At 35.6% G+C, this 12,258-nt stretch overlaps 1 protein-coding gene across 2 annotated transcripts; it reads left to right on the top strand.

The window, feature by feature from the left end:
• The first annotated feature begins 6,479 nt into the window (after positions 1 to 6,479).
• LOC120091225 (chorismate mutase 1, chloroplastic-like) lies at positions 6,480 to 11,887 on the top strand. 2 transcript variants are annotated; one of them, XM_039049148.2, is made up of 6 exons: positions 6,480 to 7,149; positions 8,078 to 8,303; positions 8,409 to 8,495; positions 9,111 to 9,254; positions 11,227 to 11,319; positions 11,431 to 11,887. In XM_039049148.2, the coding sequence occupies exons 1-6, from the start codon at positions 6,968 to 6,970 to the stop codon at positions 11,665 to 11,667; spliced, it is 969 nt and encodes a 322-aa protein (XP_038905076.2). In that variant the 5' UTR covers positions 6,480 to 6,967; the 3' UTR covers positions 11,668 to 11,887. The 2 variants fall into 2 exon arrangements, with proteins under 2 accessions (XP_038905076.2, XP_038905077.2); XM_039049149.2 differs by having other exon boundaries at positions 7,010 to 7,149; positions 8,010 to 8,303.
• Positions 11,888 to 12,258: the final 371 nt, after the last annotated feature.

Below are 12,258 nucleotides of genomic sequence, written 5' to 3'. Positions count from 1 at the left end.
CATTAATCTAAAGTAGTTGGATTTTCACTACAAGAATTTTGGGCTTTAATGTCAGTTGAAAAAAGTGAAATCGGATGTATAATGTCGGTTTTAACAAAAAAAAATGAATCTTTAATGTCGGTTTTAAACCGACATTGAAGATGGGCTACAATGTCGGTTTAAAACCGACATTAAAGGCCTACATTTATTTTTCTTTTACTTTGCATCTTTTTTCCTTTCATATCAAATCTTCTCTCTCATTTCACTTCTCTCTTACCAAACCCTCTCTTCTTCTTAACTTGGTCGTGCGAATCACTCCGATCGTCGTCATCACTGCGTTGCTTGGATCTCTATCTTTGTGGGCGTTCTTCCAGTTGTTGGTCATCGACGTAGGCGTTCTTCCGGTGTTTGGTCGTCGTGGTGGCCGTTCTTTTGGTGGTTCGATCTATAGATTTGGGTCATCGTCCGGTCCAACTTGTTTTGATCTTCGTCACCGGCGTGGTGGAGTTCATCGTCCGTAGATTCTGTCAGTGGTGGAGTTCTCTTTTCTCCTTGAATTTGTAGATTCCGGTGGGTCAGCTCGTCGTCCTTCCAACTTGTTCTAGTCGTGGAGGTGAGTTGTCGGCATTGGATCTATAGATTTAGTTATGGGTTTTTCGATCCGGTCGTCTATTTGTCCGATCTACTCGTGGGTCTTCCGATCCGGTCATCGACCTTGTACTTTTCAAAGGAAACGACTTAGGAAACTGACTGAGCATTTAACTAGATGATAGAAAATGAACTTGAAAAGTTCCATTTTCAGGTAGCCAATAGCGCCAGAGGCCAGCTACCGATCCCCCGTTGACTGAGCGAAACGACTTTAATCAAACTTCTCAATAAAGTATGAATGATCCTTATGAAAATGATTGTCCCATATGAGTGTGTTTTTTAGAGAAAACTAAAATGCATAATGCATCTCTTTTATTTCATCAATTAGTTGCTTTGATCAAAGGCTTTCTCTCTTGTGTTTCAGCTAAAACTTTAATTGGATTTCACTTTTCTGTAACTGTATTAATTGGTTGGATTTCAAATGCCACTGCCTATTCTAAATCCAAGTCTATTCCCTTCTGGGAACTCCTTTTGTTCTCAATTATCGCCAACACGTCGATAGTAGCCATGAACTTCAGCCTCATGTTAAACTCTGTTGGATTCTATCAGGTTCAATTCTTACTCCTCTTACTCTTAAGTCATCACTCATCATCATTGACAATAACTGAAATTTGTCACTACTTTATATGCTTGTAGATATCAAAGCTGAGCATGATACCAGTGGTTTGTGTACTGAAGAGGATTCTGCATGGAAAACAATACTCAAGGGAAGTGAAGATGGTCGTTACTGTGGTCGTTATCGGTGTTAGAGTCTGTACGGTGACTGATGTTAAAAGTTAATGCCAAAGGCTTTCTTTGTGCCTTGGTAGCAATCTTATGCACATCACTACAACAAATTGTAAGCAATCTCTTTTCTCCCTATAGAATCACTTGAAATTCAACATTTGAACTCTAAGAACCTAATTATGAGACATCAAGCTCAAATCTTTTGCATTGATTTTAATAGTCAATAGGTTCATTACAGAAGAAGTACTCAATAGGTTCCTTTGAATTACTAAACAAAACAGCTCCCATACAAGCACTTTCCCTTCTAACAGTTGGTCTGTTCATTGACTATTGCCTTACTAGCAAATCTCTACTGAAATACAACTACATTTTTGGTGCATTGGTAAGTCGTTATTCTAATATCTCTCTTTTTCGAATCTTGTATTCGTTTCGCTTTTACTTCCGAAGTTCAATCTATCCTTAGTGAATGTTGCAGTGTTTCATATTACTGTCATGCTCCCTAGTTTTGTTCTGTAACATCAGTCAATATCTGTGCATCGGGCACTTCTCAGCTATATCATTCCAGGTTTTAGGCCATATGAAGACGGTATGCGTGCTGATGTTGGAGTGGCGGCTTTTTTATTCAGAGATGACATTTAAGAACATATCAGGGATGGTTCTTGCTATTGTTGGGATGGTGGTGTATAGCTAGGCAGTTGAAATTGAGAAAAAAAGCCAATGTAATGGCCATCCCTCAGATAAGCATCATTTTGTTTATGTGTTTTTTAGGTGTTTGGAAGGGGTGGGGAGGAGATGGATTTCTTGCAATAGAAAGGAATTCAGGTGAAAATTGTTCCTGGTAAGTGCATTTTTGAATGCTTGTAGTTTTAAGCACAGTTTCTAAGTGTTTTCAAGTGACTCTAATGATATGAAAATTCCTGTTTGAGAAATTATAGTGTGCTTATTGCTCTTTGGACCATATTGGATTAGAATGTAACACCCGTTTATGACTCATGGGTACTATTTATTTGTAGTTTAAATTTGATTCAAGGTGTTTGAGTTTGTGGGTTGCCCTATGGTAGTTTGTGGGTTATCCATACACTATGGTAGTTTTTGTGACAACTTTTGAGATTTGAAGTACATTGTGAGCTAAATTTGCTTATTGATGTATGTGTTCTTGAATATTCATTTTTTGGGAATTCTGTTAGTTCTGTTGAGAACAATTGGTTGTGAAATATTTTTGGGAGTGTGTTTCTTTGAATAGGTTCAAGGTAAATTTTGGGTTTTGTTGTGGTAGCATCGTTATGCTGCCGAAAATTTTCCATCGTCTTCGTATCTCATATCTAGGTAACCAAGCTTCTCTTCTTCAAGATCTTGAAAAAGAAGATTCTCTCATTTATTCAACTATTGAGTTTTCTTGGTTTGCAGATGCAATAAAGGAGTAAATATTTGGTATCGCAACCTCTTTATGCTTTTTCTTGGGGAACTTTAGATCCAACACATTCACTACAAGAATTTTCCCTTGAATGTACCATTTATGCACATTCCCAATAAACACGGTTAGTTGAATATGAATTCTTATCACATTTTCACTTTCAATCCTTTGTCTTAAACCTTTTTTGTTTGTGATCCTTTGAACAACAGTGGTCAGACAAAGATGCCTATAACCAGACACTGCTAAAGCTAAGGGGTTGGTTCAAGAAGAATTATGAAGGGATCCATACTTACCAAGTGGAGAGAGACAATAATCTCATAATGTTTGTAAAATCATAATGTTTGTATTACTTGTAATTTGTGTTTTCAAGGCCTGAATTATTTTACGGCCTTTTAAATTATAATTTTATAGCAGAATTTGTGGATTAAATGTAATAGATTTATAATCCATGCATGAATAATATGTCATAGCCACAACGTCTAATGATGATGTGTCATTTTATACTTTTTGACCAAAAAAATGGATTCGACAACGGAATTTAAAAAAAAAAGGATAGATTCGGGCTTCAATGTCTTAAGATTTTTTTTTTTTAAAAAAAACACAGGCTTTAATGTCGGTTGGAAATTTCACTGAAGGTCTTTAATGTCGATTGTAAATTTCACTGAAGGTCCTTAATGTCGGTTGCAACTGACATTGAAGGCTATATTATTGAAGCCCTTTAATGTCGATTTAAAACCGACATTAAAGACAACCGACATTAAAGGGCTTTAATAACACTATCTTTAATGTCGGTTTTAGCCCGAATTTCTTCTAGTGTTTTCATGTCACCTCAGCAAACAATAATGTCAAAGTGAAAAAAAAAAAAATCAACCTAACATTTTGTATGTCAAACTAGTTACATTGTAGACTAAGTGTTTATATTTTAAAACCACACAAGTAAGCTTGTAGGCTCTATAAATCAAAAGCTATCAGTTATCCCGTTCTTTCAAAATTAAGACCCATCCATTTACTATCATCTTCAACTGCAAAAAAAGCTACTCAAATCAAGGGAGAAATAGAAAAGAACGATCAAATCAAGAATCTAATTTTCACAACACAAGCTAGTAGATATAATCAATCACTTTTTTTCTCAATAGTGCTCACATAATCTTCCATTCAAATCTGTCAATCAGATGTCAAATTGGAGGCACAACAAACAAAAGAGTGTGCTTCTCGAGGCACACGGAAAAAAAAAGTGAGGAAAAGAAATTATTCATTAAAAACAAAAGAGAGGAAAAGAATCATTCACTTTACTGCTATTAATGAATTGCTTGAGCTATGCATTTTCTTAGCATATCAAAAACTACGGTTAAAAAGTAAACATCACTATAAAAATTTAATAGATTATTAACATGATGTTTTCACTAATTGAAATATTTTAAAAGTTCTTCTTGATTTATTTAGAAAATTTTATAAACTTATAAACACGAATAACTTGATGAAAACTATGAACAAATTTTATGAACCCAAACAAGTAATGCAAAGTTGAAGCTTCAGTAACAAACATCTTAGTACAAATTTTTATTTTCAAAGAAGCACCATATGATATTGATGCTTATGGAATGATCAAACAATTTAAAGCGATATTTGAATGATACCTCTCGAGTCCTAATACGAAAATGTTACTAATGTAATAAAAATATTGATTCTGATACAGAGCTACATATTATCAACAATGTGCATTATTTGAAATTAATTTAAATTGCTAAAGTTCTGTTTTATAGACTTGTAGTAACCATGAGAAAATACCAATGCAACATGACGATTGAATTACAATGGTAAATGATGGTTCAATTGTCAAAATGACAATATTAACAGAGTGCAAAATTAGTAAATAAGAACAGAAAGAAAAAACTAATACTCACCACCCCATGTTTGTGTGCAATAGTATTAGCATTAGAATCATCAGCCTTAGGACTAAGCTATCCCTTTGAGTGTGAATCATCTTGATTGCTGTTTTTTAGGATATCAAGTTGTTCCTGGCATGTATTGTCATAACATACATATTCTACATTACTTTAAGGAAATACATACTGCCAATAAAATATTCAAAACAAAATAAAGTTCAATAACTATTAAGCTATTGATATCACAATGTGCCAAGAAACAAAATTACTTTATTAGAAAGAATACACCAATAAAGGACAAACTTGTGTGTGAAAGAAGAAACAATCCAACACTTCTACCTTCATGAACATCGTACCAAATGAACTATGATTAAGCTTATCCATACAAAAAAGTGTGGCCTGATTAAAATAAACTCAGTTTGAGAATTTTTTTTCTTTTTAGCCACAAGTTTTATCAAGCAATATAAATATTTCCATATAGACTGGTAGAGTGGTATTCTTATATTGTACTTAGTAATCTTCTAAGTAGTTGGATAGCTCACCTCGTGTTCAACATTGCCTCTCTCTTGATCTGTGTGTGATACATATCTACATAGTCCTTTTGATGTTCAACATAAACTCTTCAAGAGCACCAATGCTTTGAAGCTGATTCAAGACAAGTAAAGGAGTCAAACATGGTGGTTGCACAAAAGGGAGCTGATTATGATGCTAGCAAACAGTTCTGTACGATGCCGACAGGGAGATGGTGAACGACAGTGAGAGGGTTTTCGGAGAGAATTTTGTGAGAAATGAGAGAGCAAAATCGTAGAGAAATGAAAGAGAGGATTTGAAAGAATGAATGGATAGCTACAATGTCAGTTTTAAACAAACATTTTAACCTCATTAATATATATATTTAATGTCTGTTTAAAACCGACATTAAAGATCCTCATTTTTTTTAGAAACTGACATTGTACATCCGTTTTTAATTTTTTTAACCGACATCAAAGCCAAATTTCTTGTAGTGTGCTAATCCTCTCTAACTATCCCCAGTCTCACAAACAACTTAGAATCTACCAAGAGTAAATAAATATATGGAAAAACTTGTCTTATGGAAGAATTCCATGAAGTGTATATATATAAATACAACATGTTACATTATAAATAAATAGAGTATATATGTAAATTTATAATAATATTCAATAAAAGTGAGATTACAATGATATATCCAGATAACATATAAGACTTATATAGGGTTACGATGGTATACTTGACGGATTTTAGTAATGATTGCATGCATAAATTAAAATGAACCAACCTCAATAGTTTCATAGAGTGCACTCCTCCATTTGAAATTCAAAACTCACCTTACTCTCCAGTCTCAAACCCTAAAAGAAAACTCATCAAACCCTTTAGTTTGCTTCTATGATTATGATTGCAATTGAAATATAGAACTTCTACTGGAGTTTAGTAACAATTTACACATAAGAGATGATGTAAGGTATACAATGCCATGCTTGAAAAATCTACATAAGTTTTATTTTTTCGGTCCAGTAGAAGGCACAATTAGGATAGGATCGAAGAAAGTAGAGAAGGAAACTTCACCAATGGACACAATACTTTTCTCTCTCATTCCTTCACCATGTCTACTACATGTGTGTTTATGTTTTTATTGTCGTCGATGAAAGAATCTTGTGGTGTAGTAAGAGGATGAACATATCGTAAACAGGAATTGAGAAATCTCAATCCTAAATATAGATAATTTAAATAATAATATACCGGTCGTTTTGAGTTATAGAGAATATATATTATTCCAATTTTCTTATACTTCTAATAGAAAAAATGGTGTTTATGTTGTCATAGTATATATGTAAAATTAAAATCTTGTAGGCATTTTAATAATATTATTGACGTTTTAGACATATCTCAACCTTTGGTATTTTAAGTAGGTATTTGTTATAATTTCCCACAATAGTATTTTTTAGCCTTTTCCTTTTTTGACAATGTTGTAGACAGTAGAGTGGTCAGTGGAGCACCCAACTTCTATGGCCTAAGCTAAGAGGGCTTTTCTTTTTTTTTTTTTACGAGACGAGCTGTAAAACTAGAATTGTACTTCTTGACACCGACAAATATACAACCTGATTTGCAGCTGTCCTTCGGTACAGAGAATGACGATGACGGCGACTCACACTCAACGCCACGATTCAAATTCTTAACTGTGGACGACTGCGAATCTGCTACACAACCCACCAATCCTCTTCCATTACCACCCACCATCTCACATTCCTCTGTCGTTTTTTTGTTCTTTTTCCCTCCCTTCTTCGTTTTTGTTTCAATGGAGGCAAAAGTTTTGAGAACCGCCCCTTCTCTTCACCCGGTTCGATTCCGCTCAGCGATTTCTCGATCTAGGTGCGCTTTCGCCATCCAGAATCGGACGCCCTCAAGGTGTTCGACGTATTGTTCGAGTACGGTGAGATGCGGTCTTCGGCCTGTTGAGGCTTCTTCCGCTTCCACCCGGTATATATTTGACAACCCTTTTGAAGAATCTCGTTGTTTGTTACTTTTTTCGTGCCTACTGGTTATTTTGGGCTCATATTTGTTATGCTTTCCAAACTCTTGTGATGTTATGTTCAATTTGCTTACTTTTCATGAGATGCAAAAGCTCAATTTCTATAAAACTTCCCACCGTCGTTGAATGGTAGATTTGTCACTTTGGCAACGTGGTAATTAGGAAAGGTTTCGTGATCCGGGGCATAAGGTACTCACTCTATCACGCATCACTTCCTCTTGTTTACGAGAAATTGTTTGAGGAGGCCGCTACTTTGTTAGTTTTACACTGTTGGATGTATGAGGGCGAAATTGCAAAATGCTTCAAATTTGCATCTTTTGTCTTGTGATTATTAGGAAATGTAGATTTTTGGATTTACATCCAACAGGTAATAAGAGGCTACAAACATTCTCATTGAATAATTTGTGTACCAGATGTATTTGTACACTCACACTCAGTCAACTCGTAGTTGTAGACTAACACGTAGTCAATTTTTTTTTTTTTTTTTCATTGTTTTAGGTTCTGAACTTGTATTCTATTTTGAGAACTTTCTTGGCCAGTCGTACAAGAGGAGTCTACACAATTTTATGCTTATAAGTTATAGGCACAGCCAAAGTCAATCATTAGAGAATTACTGTCATCATACATCTGTTCATTCTCTTTTCCACTTGTCAAGAAATGTTCCGGAAGGTTCTCAACAATACTTGTATAAGAAAATGGTTTTAAATGGATGGATCTCTGGTCCATATCTGGCGTCTCTATGATTACCTTGACCATAGAGATCCTTGCTTTATTTTTTTTTGACAAGCTAAAAAGTATTTTCTTGTAGCCTGAAGGATCTGAATCCCTTTTCCTTCTCCTATTCCTCGTCAATTAATTGTGAATGGATTGCTATAGATCACTAGCAATGAAGAAACGGGTGGACATGAGTGAGACCTTGACCCTTGAGAGTATAAGATTTTCATTAATCCGACAGGAAGATAGCATAATATTTAGTCTTTTGGAGAGAGCACAGTATTGTTACAATGCCAATACGTATGACCGAGATGCTTTTGCTATGGATGGGTTTCATGGTTCTTTGGTAGAGTATATGGTCAGAGAAACTGAAAAACTTCATGCTCGGGTATGCAAGACTGGAACTTTTGTAAAAAATAAGATTTAAAATAATGAAAGGAAGGTTTCATTTTCATTCAGATTTTCCGTTTAACAACATTCTGTTTCATGTTAGGTGGGTAGATATAAAAGCCCTGATGAACATCCTTTCTTCCCTGATGACTTGCCTCAACCGCTATTGCCTCCACTGCAATATCCTCGGGTAAAATTATGGTTTCGTTTGAAATGAAAATTCTTAGAATACTTCTGAACTAATCTACATGTCTCTCTAATCTCTTCAATTTAGTAGAAATTGGTAACTTGTGCTCTTGCTGGTTCAATGATGCTCAAGTTGGATATGCTGTCACAAAATTTTACTTATAATAAAATAGTTGCGTTCATTAATAGTTGCATTGACCCATCCTATTTCAACAATTCTAACTTTTCAAGTTGAAATATTTGGAGTATCTGGACTTTTCTGCAATCATTTTTCCCTATAACACCTGGCTAATTGCCCATCCGGCCATCCTTGTATGTTATATATGAGCATGCTTTACGGCAGATTGGGTAAAGTGGATTTATTTATTTTGATCACTCAAAACCTAGAAACCTCTCCAAGAAATATATGTTTATGACACTTGGATTAGTGTCAATTTTGGGTCGGTTTTCGTAATTCGGTCTACAGTTATATCTCACTAAGATTAGCTTAAAAATTAAAAAATAAATCTTAGTATTTAACTAATAAGATGCCGACAATGTGCTTAAAATCTGGCTCAATGTGTAATGGTTCTATTGCTCTGTTTTTTCATTTGTCAACTACTTCTTATGTGGTAAATAGGTACTACATCCAGTTGCAGACTCGATTAACATTAATCCAAAAGTATGGGACATGTACTTTAGAGATCTCATTCCGAGATTAGTTGAGGATGGAGATGATGGGAATTGTGGATCAAGTGCTGTTTGTGACACAATTTGTTTGCAGGTGTGCATTTTAACCAATCTATTCCTGATTGTTTTTTTTTATTTTTTATTTTTTACAATATGTAGAGTGGGGGAATCGAACCTCTGACTTTGAGGTTGATAGCGCAAGCACTATGCTGTTGAGCTATGCTTATTTTGGTTCCTCATTTTCTTGTTAAAGGAAATATTATGATATAGAAAAAACATGAACAAAAAAGAAAGAAAAGATATAGCTAGTGTCAAACCCTCAAATCTTGAAGGTTCCATGTAACTCCTCCATGACTAAGGGATTGGGTCTAATTATGTAAGAGGAGAATTGCGTCGCATGTCCCTAAGTTGATGCCTGGAGGACAGTCACCCTAACTACTCCTTATCCAAATAACTAATAACTACTTTCTTCCTCTAATGGAATACTCCTATGCTGAGACGTGTCACCCTTATGGAGAATGACTCTTTTTGTCCGCCACTTGTCCTTCTTTATCGAACTTTCTTCCCTTTGCATGAAGTGTCGGCTTTAGGCTTGAGTTTTTGCTTTTCCACTCCACTTGTCATCATGCCCATGGCGTCCTCTCTTGTGGCTGGTATTCATCTAACTCCATCCTCCATTAGCCTTTTTTAAGAACCCTTTCCGTTTGCTTTGCTCAAGGAAAGCCCTCAGCCTCAACATCGAGTCATCATCCTCTTGGAGCTATCCTCCTAAATGCATCATTTGTTCTCAGCTTGGTATATGTACATTTATATCTTGGTATATGCGACTGCCAACTGCCTATGGCTTGTTGTGTTTGTCACTGTTGAGGTTTCCTTTGGCCTGGCACTATGCACTTGTTGTGCACACCCCATACCCTTAAGATGTAATCCAGCATGTGCGTGCTTGTGCCTTTATGCTTATAATACGTTGTCTGGGTCCATTGTGGCTGCAGTGGGATGTGTGCGTGTGCCTCCCTAGTGTGCCCATATGCTTTGCCTGCCTACTTGAGCATTCCATGAGAGAAAGAAGGTGGTTAGTTATTTGTTGTTTGGATAAGGAGGGTAAAGTGTGCAAAAGTAGAAAGGAAGACAACTTTGTATTCTACTTGAGGTGAAAAGGATTGTGTTCCTATTGCTTTTTGTAGAGGCGCTGGCACCCTAGCCTTTGCCTCTGGTTTTCCATTTCTTACTTTGCTAGTATAAGGTTGTACTAAGATTACATCTTAGGCCGCATGGAGTGGGAAGTAAAGATCTTGGAACAATAATTGACCCCACGACAGCTTGCATGGTTACAAATTTATTGTCCTCTGACCGGCAATAATCTTTGCATATTTCAGGCCTTACAATATTGAGCCATGTTACTTGTCTTCTTATATATGTTGAAGTGCTGCTAAGCTGTTGAAGTCATCACAGTTAACTAAATATACTTGCTACACTTTCTCAACATTTGATTTTTCAAGGCATTGTTACAAGTTTTTCCTTTATAAATGTGGCCTATTGTCCCTGCTTCATCATTCCAATTTCATGGGACCCTCAAAGGGACCTATGGTCTCCATTCCGTAATCTACACTTCTTTTTCAGAGTTCGAGTTGAGGCTATTTTAGACATTTCCTTTCTATACCACTTTCTTTAGTTGTTTGGTCTTGCTATTACTAGTTTAAGGTGCTTTAGATTCTCTTTTTGGTTATTTCAAAATCGAAAGTGCTTAAATCTCTCTTTTTTTATCAGTATATTTTACTGACTTGAAAATGGGAAGTCTAAGTCAAGTCAATCACTGGAACCTCCCACCCTCTCCAGTCCCTTAATAACTATACTAAAAGAGAGTCTTCCTTTTACATCCAAGAGATTTATGTGATATCACGACTACTAAAAAAGGATTTATTTAAGTTAAGACCCAATTATTTTATGGCTTAAATGTTACTGATTTAAGTTTACAGATATTTACCTTTCATGCATATATTTTATGCTGATTTAGATGACAAGCTCCCTGTGTAAGAACTGTACGAATGTATTTCTTACTTTGGCAGACTTTATCAAAGAGAATCCATTATGGAAAATTCGTCGCGGAAGCTAAGTTTCAAGCCTCACCCGATTCGTACGAAGCAGCAATTCGAGCACAAGTAAACAAACTCAAACCAGATGGAACCCCCCAATTGCCTGTTTTCCCACATTTCTTATTTCTTCCCCCTTGGATTTTCATTCAATAACTTTTTCCTTTTGAAATTTCAAAGGATAAGCAAAAACTGATGCATATGCTGACATACCCGACGGTAGAGGAGGCTGTGAAAAGGCGAGTGGAGATGAAAGCAACGGTTTATGGTCAAGAAGTGGCGACTGATTCGGATAACGGTGAACTCCAAGCAGCTTACAAGATCAAACCAAGCGTGGTTGCTGATCTATATGGGGATTGGATCATGCCATTAACTAAGGAAGTTCAAGTCCAATATTTGTTAAGAAGATTGGATTGATGATCACATTAATCTCCAAAGTCTGGCTGAAGCTGTTTTGGTCTATGGAATTGTTGAGTTATTTGTTGCAGATAATTTATTTTGTCACATGGTTTAGCACAGATTTATCACGTTATTTGAATGTCAATGTCACATACAAAAATGGGTGAACTTAGAATGCCCTTTTGTACCCCTTTTTGTCCTATTCTTCTTCCGGAAATAAGATAAAAATTTGTACTCATCTGCTTTGCTCATAAAGTTAATATTTTAAAAAAGAAAAAAAAAATCTTTGTAAAGATAAAATGAAATGCTAGTTTGTAAGAAAAGGAGCAGGTTTTTTGGTGGATCAATTTATTTGATGATGATTCAGGGAGATTTTAACAAAGAAATTTAATCCGTGGAATAAATGAGTTTTGTTATTTTTTCGTGCATTCGATTTACGTATACTATTGCAACGTCATCACGACGTAGAGCGATCAAAGTTCATCCCTATGGGTTTCTCTGGAAGTGAAAGATTTAGAGTTGCCACAATCATTATAGGTGTGATTGGTCACTTATTTTAGAAGAAAAAACGGTCTACCTAACCAAAGTTAGGTTTGGGGGTCGTTGAGC

The sequence above is a fragment of the Benincasa hispida genome, chromosome 11, assembly GCF_027475165.1.
Source record: "Benincasa hispida cultivar pf3 chromosome 11, pf3_genome.v1.1, whole genome shotgun sequence".
Lineage (NCBI taxonomy): Eukaryota > Viridiplantae > Streptophyta > Magnoliopsida > Cucurbitales > Cucurbitaceae > Benincasa > Benincasa hispida.
This window is presented reverse-complemented; position numbering and strand designations above follow the sequence as displayed.